The 10386-nt window shown below is 45.3% G+C and overlaps 1 protein-coding gene across 3 annotated transcripts in view; it reads right to left on the bottom strand.

Moving 5' to 3' along the window:
- LOC147017017 (transducin-like enhancer protein 4) overlaps positions 1-10386 on the bottom strand; it is a 30631-nt gene that overhangs the window by 11418 nt on the left and 8827 nt on the right. For all 3 annotated transcript variants that reach the window (XM_085846359.1, XM_085846360.1, XM_085846361.1), the window contains exons 13-19: positions 10153-10331; positions 9898-9977; positions 6790-7039; positions 6318-6565; positions 6013-6160; positions 1991-2141; positions 1741-1817 (exon numbers count right to left, since the gene is read on the bottom strand). In XM_085846359.1, coding sequence (XP_085702485.1) covers positions 1741-1817; positions 1991-2141; positions 6013-6160; positions 6318-6565; positions 6790-7039; positions 9898-9977; positions 10153-10331 — 1133 coding nt within the window. The remainder of the gene's footprint in view (positions 1-1740; positions 1818-1990; positions 2142-6012; positions 6161-6317; positions 6566-6789; positions 7040-9897; positions 9978-10152; positions 10332-10386) is intronic.

Below are 10386 nucleotides of genomic sequence, written 5' to 3'. Positions count from 1 at the left end.
TACAGGCATATTCTTAGTTTTCACAAGATTTTTGATTTCCCTTTCTGGATCCAGGAACCTATTATCCCCCCTTTTTTCAATGAAACAAATAATGCCCCACAATTCATGCCATTTTTCAGGAATGTACCCCATGAACAGGACTACGAAACAATGATTTTGGAGGTTCCAACAAACCAATTTGTGTTCTAGTGTTCACATATACAGTTCAATTGATGTGAAATTAATTTTTTTAAATTTTTTTCAAATAAAAATCCAGAAGTTTACCACCATTGAGTGGTAAACTCAATGGTGGTAAACACGTCTAACACGTGCATCAATTATTCGTGCCTGTTTGGCATCCCTAAAAGAAGCAAGTTTCCTGTTTGGAATGATTTTCAATTTTGTTTGAGAGACTTGACACACAGACAGACTGAAGTAATGACTTTACCACACTGTGCGTATGCACAATCATGATCATTTTTCTTCCGTTCAAATACTCCCAGACAAATTCAATGATGTTAAGGTGAGGACTTCGGGTGGAAATTAGTTGTGGAGTTTGACACTGCTTTTCTTTGTAAATCGTTTTAACGACACTTGCAGTGCATTTGGGATTATTATGCTGGAAAACAAGGTGGTCGCCAAAAAGCATCCTTTGTGATGGGATACGAGGCCAGCATGGTGGACGAGGATCCGTTTGTACTTTTCAGCATTCATTGTTCCTTCAATTATCACCGAATCAACACCAGCAGCAGAAATGCATTCCCAAACATGAACCAAGCCTCCACCATGCTTCATGGTAGACTGTAGACAGTTATTTATTTTTCCGTCTGACATACTGCCTTGTCTGCGTTCCAAAATATTCAAACCTTGACTCGGTAATTTGGAGTGACTTTCCTCAATGATTAGCATCCCAACTGTGATGTTTGTGGTCATATTTCAATCTCTTGGCTTTTTGATAGCAACTCACTCATGGAAACTACTTTTGATAAGAGACCTGACAATAAATGAGTCCACTTGAATCCCTGATGTCTGTGTCATTTCTTGTGAAAGTTCAGCACTCATTTTTTTGTATTTCCTAAGGAACTGGTGTTTCAGTTTTGCTGAGTTTCTTTGGCCTTCCAATCCATTTTCTATCTTAAAACTTCTCCTATCTCATTATGCTTCTATATTGTCTGAATGCCATATCTAGAAATACTGTACCTCTTTTGTCTGATATTTCTCAAGGAATTTCCTTCCTGATGCAAAACTATTATTTGGAGCCTCGTTGAGTTTGATATCTTAGGTATGGAGTTTATATGACCGGGAAGAAGGAAATTTCAAAAAATGAAACAAAAATGTGGTGGCCGAAGTACACAATTAACTTCCCTTGCATCATACTCTTCCCAAAAATACAGAATATATATAACTGAAATAAAACAAACAAGGTGGATCACATCAGCAAGAGGAGAAAACGTATGTTGACAACAAAAGAAAAAGGCCGTTTTTTTTTTGTTTTTTTTTGTGAACCATGACAAATGTTCCCTTGGTTTCCATTGAAAAGTGCATTGCTTGGAGATTGCAAGCGAGACCTTGAAAACCCATGGGATGACCAGCACAGCTTTGTTGAGAATGTTGCAATTATCCCATCATCATCTGAGCTTATGGAGAACGCAAGCCCACAGTTGCATTTTGGGTGAAAACAAGTAAACTTTTCAACCATGCTCGCCGAAGTAAGCACCTCGTCGCAACACGATTTGCATGTGGAGATGCAAGTAAACTCACTTGGAAGATGCTGGCACCATATGGGGTTCTCCAAGCATTCAAGAGGTTGTCTTTGCCCGTGCTTACAAACCACTTTCCTGTAACAAACAGAGTTTAATCAAAAACCAAGCACCGAATCTTTGACCTGCAAAAACTACAGTGACTTATGACTAACTGATTATGGAATCACATTTGTATACCAGCCATGTGCCACAAATAGACATCAAAAAGTTGGACACTATCCAACAAAGTATAAAAAGTGATAACTCACCGCAGTGTGCAAACTTTAGCGAGAGCACACAGCTTTCATGCAGGTGGAGCTGGTACTTGTCAGGCTTGCTGTGGTGTAACACCTCCACGTTGCTGCTTTCCATCCCGACAGCCAACCACTCTCCCGTCGGGCAGTATCCCAGAGAGAAGATCTACCAAGTGCAATAGTCATCATATGAAATTAAAATCGCACGACATACGTGATAACAGTTTCTGATTTTCTCCCACAATGCCATAGGTGACATTTGTGATGGAATGTGTCCAAATCACAAAGCCGTTCGACAGTTTCCAAAAAAAATCACAGAGAGAACACAAACTCCCTCAAGATAATCAACCAATAGAGGCCAACCAATATATCTTCGGCATTCTGCTAATGATCAATCAATCAGTTTCACCGAATCAAAGAAATCCGTTTCATGTCAATCACTTGCCCGAATTGCTTCTCTTTCACGACTTAACCGTAGCACCTAAGGCCCCATTGTTTGAGTGAAGGTAGTTCATAATCTGGGCAAGATTTTAAACTACCTGGAAGGCCATTTTGAGGCGACCAAAGGCCACTATAAAGTGTATATTTGGATTCGGGGTCAGGCAGTGCTGCAATTGGCTCACAGACAAAAGGTAACCACCACAAGGCCAATAAACTCCATAGCTTTTCAATGTCTAACACATCCTGAAACCACTGCTGGAGAAAAGCTCACCACCATGAAGACAATAACTCTGCACACATTCAATGCACAACATGTGTCGGAACCCCGAAAGTTTTCCCATGCAGCACTGGTTACCCAGACTAGTACCAAAAATATTAAAATATTGTTACGGTTGTGGAAATTTACAGAACACCATTCAGGTTTCCCAGAGATCAGTCATGTCGATAAGTGTGTGTTCAGATTAGATTTCCCCACAGATGTCTAAAGGGATTTATTCGCGTAACCGGGCTGTGATCTTTGAGGTAGTATTATTCTTTTGCTATCATTATTTTGGAACAACCGCATCTCAACAACCACGCCATCCCCACCACAACATCGCCTCACCATCTCCACAAACGCCACCATCTTTTCGCCAGCCACGGCAAATCCCACGGAGAAGCGGCATCTCCACCAACAGATGCGGGAGCTGATGATTTCTACAACGTCCGCTTTCCACGGCTGATTATTTCTACAACGTCCACTTTCTCCGCATTTCGCGACAAAATCGGATCAAAATATCAAAAGGGGCGGAGCCAGTGGGGGGTGAAAGGTCGAAGGTGGGGGATCAAACTCACCTCCCACCGACCCCATAAAAAGGCATGCTGGAATGCACAGCGAGTCAGTTCTTCTTGCCTGGGGTTTTGCCTGGAGTCGGTCTGGGTTCGCCAAGCAGTGAGTCGAGTTGAGTCGGTCTGGGTGCGCCGTGGAGTTCGTCTGAAGTCTGGGAGTGGAGTCGAGCTGCAGTCTCTTTTGGAGTCGCGGTGCAGTCGGGAGAACACCACAAGGTTCGAGTCCAGTGGAGGGCAGTCGGAGCGCACCGAAGCCCGGAGTGCAGCCAAGCCTGCAGGGCCGTGCAGAACTGCGGGAAGGTGGAGAAAGCCGGAGAGAGGTCGCCAGCCAGCGAGTCACCACGAGGGTGGCAGGTAACCAGCACGGTCTCGTGGAGCTCTTGCTGTCTCCACAGCTCCACGAACATCAAAGGCCTACGGGTCCAGTTCTGCCCTTTCCTTTCCTGGGGTTTTCTTTGTATGAAAGTTGTGGCACCGTGTCCATAAGTAGAACTGTTAAGTGATTGTGTACATCATAAATAGACAAACGGCTGTAGGTCTTTGTTTGCTCATGTCTTGTCCCTTACCCACCATTGCATAGGTGCCTGCGTGTGAAATAAATGTCCTTGTTTAAATGTTCACCTGTTCGTTGCGTCCTTTCCTGTCATTGACTGCCATTATTACGTACGGAATATTAGCTGGCTGTTAATAGCCGAATAAGTAATCGGATCCGGCGGGGCTTGGCGATATACAACCGCTCGGCAAATCGCAAACGGCGCGAGCTGCGTTCAACGGCTCGTATAGGTCCCGTCGAGGTTTAAATCCCCGGCATTTTTGTCTACCCGCATACTTGGGTAAATCGACAATTCGGCGATCGGACCCTGTCGCGTGTTGACAGAATAGTTGGCTGATTTACGGTGCGAGTAAAAACACACCCGTAGCTGGATTTCGGCGTTGATCCGAAAGCTGCGCCTAGGTTTGCCACGTCCGGTGGGCACGCGGCCGCGATTAGTTAAAAGCGGTCGCTCGCACGCCAGAGTGGTGAGAAACCATAACAATATAGACATCAATAATTGAATGAGCCACTCCATTAAAAATAAAAATGGAGGCATTTGGTCAAACCAAAATAATAAGAAACCTGTTGAGCAAGCAAAATGACATGGCATAAACTTTGTTCAATTCCACTTACCATTTTGATCATCATGTCGTAACTCACAATCAATCTTTAGCAGGACCGTGTTTCTTATCGTGAAGAAACAATTGTAAATAATGCCCATCAAATTCATTAATTATTTTAAAAAAATAATTAGGATCCAAAGAAGTGTGAAAATTGGGTTTGTCATAACGAGACTTCTTCTTTTAGCATGCAGCACATGGCCAAAGTTAACATTTGCAGGGCACAGCTGTGTCGCTGATGCAGGTACGCTCCCCTGTAGGTGAGGGAAGAAATTTTTTAATTGTTCAAGGTGCCGGCGACAGCTCGCCTACTCTTCAAGAAGGGCACCGTGGGATCTTTAATGTCAACCAACTAATGCCGTCAGACAGGAAACCCAATTCAATATTCATCCACGGGACGGCAAACATTTATTTACGACAGTTTATCGCTAGTTCGAGATGCAAACCCAGGTTAGATAACTTGGAGGCAAGTGTGCAAACCACGAGACTATCCTTCCACGCAAATACGACATTGAAAGTTCATTATAGCAGAAGCGAAGAAACATCATCCACGATACAGTTGTGCGTGTTCAGAAATCAGATGAATTGCGAAGTTAAGCTCCACTGACTTTGCATAGGTTGCTTATTGTGACAGCAAACATCACCTCACCCATTAGTGCCCAGCACATTCACACAAGTGTATCCTTCACAGACAAATACGCGACAAGTCACCAACTGAAGGTTTTCAGAGAAACAGGACCTCAACAAAATCAAACAAGAAGGGCACTCAGTGGAGAGCATACCTCCACCAAGCTGGTTAGTTTACGTTTTGCATCCCACCGTGGAGCCGGATCTGGATTCGGACCTGAACTAATATTTAATTGACTCGTTCTTGTCAGTTAACCAACTCATCAACCAAGTTTCATCTCAATCCGTCCACAACTTTTTTCAGACATCGTGCTATATATCGTTTTAGCTCCATCGCTCAATGGTGAGGAATCACTGAAAAAATTCTCGGATCCAGATTCAGATCTTCACCAAAATCAAGTCAATTATTCCTTTTCACATACCCAACAAGTTTCGTTTGAATCCGTCCACAGCTTTTTAATATCCTGATATATGTCGTTTCTGGGCCCGACCTCCCAATGGTGAAAAGAAAAATCACTATAAAAAGTTCTCAGATCCAGTTCTTCACCAAAACCTAATCAATTCGTTGATGTCGCATACCCAAGCTCTCCACACAAATGTCATCTAAGTCCAAATAAAATCGAGATAATTTGTTCAGACAGACAAACAGACATGAAAACACAACCTCCGGCCACTTTAGGTGGGCGGAGGTAACTAGAAAGCATCTGAAAATGCAAAGCCAGTCCTCTTTACATTTGGAGGACTTCTTCCATATGCTGAAACGGTACATTTGACTTCTCCATAGTCTTATAATAAAGCTTTGTTGAAAATTTGAGGACAAAAGCTCAAATGGGGAAAAAAGTTATGGCCCAGACAAACACGTACATAGATGTAATTGCAAAATCCCGCCTCTGGATGCATTGGGGGGGGGGGGGCAGGCTAATAAAATGGAAAAAAAGGTCGTCGATGATAAGGAGAGCAAAGCACAATTTGCGAAGCCTTCCTACCTGGGATGTGAAATCGTGCTGCTGCAGCTGTCGACCCTCACGCAAATCCCACGAGCGCACCGTGTTGTCCAGACCACCTGTCCAAAGCTTAGTGCCATCATGCGATATGTCAATGCAGCTTGCACCATCCGTGTGGCCTTGGAACTGCCTGCATGAATCAAGCACGGTAAACACTTGGTGAATCATGCCTTATACTCGGTACATCCAAGGCCCCTCAAAGAAACCATCTCGAAGACAAGCCAACCCCAAGCACCCGGAAATATATAATGAACGAGCAAACAAAAGGATCAATGGGACAGACATACCGCACGAGCGTCTGGTTGTGTAGATCCCAAACGGCAATGTTTCCATCACTGCAGCAAGAGAAGCAGACTTTGGAGTCGGGGCTGATGGCGAGTGCATAGCACGCCGGTGCCGAGGAGGTCAGCTCGGCTTTGATGCGTGGGGTCGGAGCGGCTAGGTCCCAAATGGAGATCGTGCTCGCTTCACCTCCCACAATCAGAGTGCGCCCGTCAGGCAACAGCTTGCAGGATCGAATGTAGTTATCACGGTTCTGCCATGTGGATGAAATAAATAAATAACGAAATTGGTTACCATATTACCCGACATTCTTGAACAGCTTAAGATTCCTTCCCATGTGTTTAAACTTGCCTGCGTAGTTAAAGACAAAAAGAAAAATTGAAGAAAAACCAGGAATGTAAAAAACAGGTTCTGAAGATGACAGTTCTGTTGAAAATTGAAGTTGAATTCCAAGAGAAGGTGAGTGATAAGCCTCACCAGGCAGTCGAGCTGCGATACAGGGGTCTTGCTGCCTGGCTGTCCAATGTCCCAGATCTTGACGCAGCCCTTCCCGCCCGTGTACACGTGCCGCGTTGGGTCGCTTATGGTGACGGCACACACCACCTCACCGTGCGGCAGTGTGCTCAATTGCCGAGCGTGACGAGGAATTCCAGGACCCATGAGTGCATCCGGAGGGAAAGGTACAGGCTGCATTTGCCCGTCAGCACTCACATGGAACGAGTATGCCCTGGATATGCAAAAACAGCATATACCAAAAAAAAAAAATTCATAACAATAATAAACAAACATTTTCCTCAAATAACTTGAACCCCTCCCTATTCATCAACAGTGTGGACCTCAAATATCCAGGGCCTTTGCTCAAACCTGGCAGATCTCTCGACACAGGTTGCCAATGACAAACCAGACATTCTGCCCAACAAACTTTCATCCCTCAAAACGTCTCTGACTCCCGAGTATGACAGACCTGAACATCGTCCTGATGAAGAAGTTGCTCTCCTCATCAGACGATTCATCTCTCCATGCATTGCCCTCACTCCCCCATACTGCCAGGAATACCTCTGGCTACGGCTTCCCCTCCATGTGTGCTGTACCATCCACCAAACAGTGATGACTCCATTTACACCCCACTATCCAAAAACATGGACCAACCTCGATCCTCTCATCCAAACTCTATTCCTCATGTGGTGACTTCAATTGTCATCATGCCAGTTGGCTAGGTGTGGGTACCTCTCTCACCTGTCATGGCACTTCGACAAAAGACTTCTGCGACTCATTGGGACCGGCTCAATCTGCCCACTTCACGACCCGGATCTCAACCAACAGTACTCCATCGCTTCTGGATCCGATTTTGACAAATTTCCCTGAAAACATCTGCTGCTCTTCCTCTGCTCCAATCGGTTCTTCTGACCACGTCCTTGTCAAAGTTGACATCTCTCTGGCTGTTATCAGTGATCCACCTCAGTGCCGTCGAGCTTAGCATTTCACTCAGGCTGGCTGGCAGGGTCTCCAAGCAGCCATAAAACTTCTAGACTGGTCTTCCATCACTAAATTCTCCAACATGAACTCATCCTGGGAATTATTTCAAAGAAACTTGCTGTCCCTCATGTAGATTTATCCCCTCTCGTCTTCAATTGTCCTAACCTTCCTCCTGCCCTTGGTTCACTGAAGCTTGTGGCGAGGCAGTTGTCATGAAACAACTTGCCTTTTCCTCATGGAAAGCAAACCCAACTGAGGGCAATCTCAGTTCCTTCCATAAAGCTCAGAACAAGTGTGCGGCTAGCCTCAAGAGAGCCAGTAAACAACATCTTTCGAATCTCAAGTCTGAACTCTCAAACCTCTCTCCCTCCTCCAAATCGTGGTGGCATCTAAAAAAAAAATCTGTTTATGGTGTATGCTACCTCTCCATCCCCTCCCGTAGCTCAAATGGCTGTACTGCTGACACGGCCCGCACATGAAAAAGCTGAATATCTAAACTCGGTGTTTGCATCTAAATCTTGTGTCCGAAACCCATCGCTTTCTGTACCCACCTTACCCAGTCACACCCAACTGTCCCTGGACTGTGTCCTCTTCTGACAAGGTGGAAAGCTTGCTGTCAAACCTTGACTCAAATTCTGCAACCGGTCCGGACAGCATCAGCCAACGTGTCCTAAAAATATGCTCCTCTGCTCTTGCTCACCCTCTCTCTGTTCTATTCACCCTCTCTCTGTTCTATTCACCCTCTCATTTGCTCAAGGTTATCTGCCATCTGCTTGGAAATCAGCAAACATTACTGCCCTGCATAAAAAGGTGCAAAAACAGAAACCTGCAACTACAGACCAATCGGCCTTCTCCCGATCATCAGCAAGGTTATGGAATCCATCATCGCTTCAGACATTAAATCCTTCCGCTTCTCGAATGGCTTGATTTCCGATCATCAATTTGGTTTCAGACCAGGTCACTCTACCCTGGAAATACTGCTTCTGCTCTCCCAACAATGGATGGAGGTACTCGACGCCGGACATGAAATCAAAACCATATCCCTAGACATATCGCGTGCTTTTGACACCATCTGGCACCCTGCTCTGCTCACCAAACTATCTTGCTATGGTATCCAAGGCCAGCTCCATTCATGGCTCGCAGACGTCCTCTCATGTCATAGCAAACGTGTGGCCCGAAATGGAGTTCTCTCCTCCCTTCTTCCTGTCCAGGCTAGAGTGCAAGGCAGCGTTCTGGGCCCTGTTCTTTTTCTGGTTTTCATCGATGATCTCTGCGACTCTGGAAAATCCTCTTTATCTCTTTGCTGATGACTCCACCTTCTGCCATCCCTCAGACCGGCAAGCAGCAGCTTCTTTGCTCTCTGCAGATCTGGATAAAAAAAATCACGAATCACTGCTCACCTTCACCCTTTCATTCCTCTTTTTTCCCCACCTTTGGAATAAACTCCCACACTCTCTTCAATCCAATACCGGGCGTAGTGGCGTGTGCCTGTAATCCGGCTACTCGGAGGCTTGGGTTGGAGGATCGCTTGAGGACAGGAGCTCTACGCTGGGCCACGCTATGAGAAGGTGTAGGGTAGCCCGGAATCATGGCAAAACCCAGTCCTTATCCCTGTGTCGTAAGAGGTGACCAGGGTTGCGTCAGGAAGGACATCCGGCATAAAACCTATCCCAAATCAGTATGCGGATCACAACGGATGATCCGCTGTGGCGACCCCTAACGGGAGCAGCCGAAAGATGAACAACAACAACAACACTCTCTTCAATCCCATTCTTCCCTCCAGGGCTTCAAAACAGCTGTTCACCACCACCACCACCACCACCACCACCACCTCTTATCTTCCCCCATCCAAAAACTCAATCTTTTCTGTTCCCCACTATTTTGTCCCTCCCTCTCCCATCCCTTGTCTCATACCCCTCCCCCCCTCTTGCTATGCATTGGTTAGCTCTCATACGAGCCTCGACAATGTATACAGAGAATATATATATATATATATATACACACATGTAAATAAAAACCAATGTTCAGCATGAAAAAAATTCAATGGCTGGAAATTTCAACTACAACTTCCATATCTGATAAACATAAGAAAAAAAAAATGGGACATACGGTTTGCCTCCAGGGACAGCACCCGAGAGTGATTGAGGAACACTGGAGAGGCGCATGTGAGAATGGGGATCAAATCCAACCTGCAATGAAGAGAAATAAAAAGATTGAAAAGGCCAAATATCCACAAAAATTTCAAATCAGTCAGCAGAAAAGACATTTAAAAAGCTCCACATACAAATCTATTTTCATTCAATAACTCGCTGGTTAATTAGTATCTACAATCACGGGGTAAAAACCCCAAACTATTAAGCATACCATGGGAGACCGTCCGTATGCAGCTGCGGCAGCTGCCATGGCTGTCATCTGTGGTGCCATTCCATGTAGACTGGCATAGGCTCCGGGACTGGCCAACTCCCCGTTGAGCCCCGGGTGAGGAAACATGCCAAAGGGGCTTCCAAAAGGTCCAGCTGCAGCAGCAATGGGCATTCGGAAGCCTGGGCAACAGAAGGAAAAGTTTCGATGAAATGCAGTATATACAAGTCAGGCAGA

Source organism: Eptatretus burgeri, chromosome 11, assembly GCF_056783735.1.
Source record: "Eptatretus burgeri isolate ZD-2024b chromosome 11, Ebu_testis_v1, whole genome shotgun sequence".
NCBI classification, from domain to species: Eukaryota; Metazoa; Chordata; class Myxini; order Myxiniformes; family Myxinidae; genus Eptatretus; species Eptatretus burgeri.
Note: the sequence above shows the minus strand (reverse complement) of the source record. Positions and strands in the feature narration are given on the sequence as shown.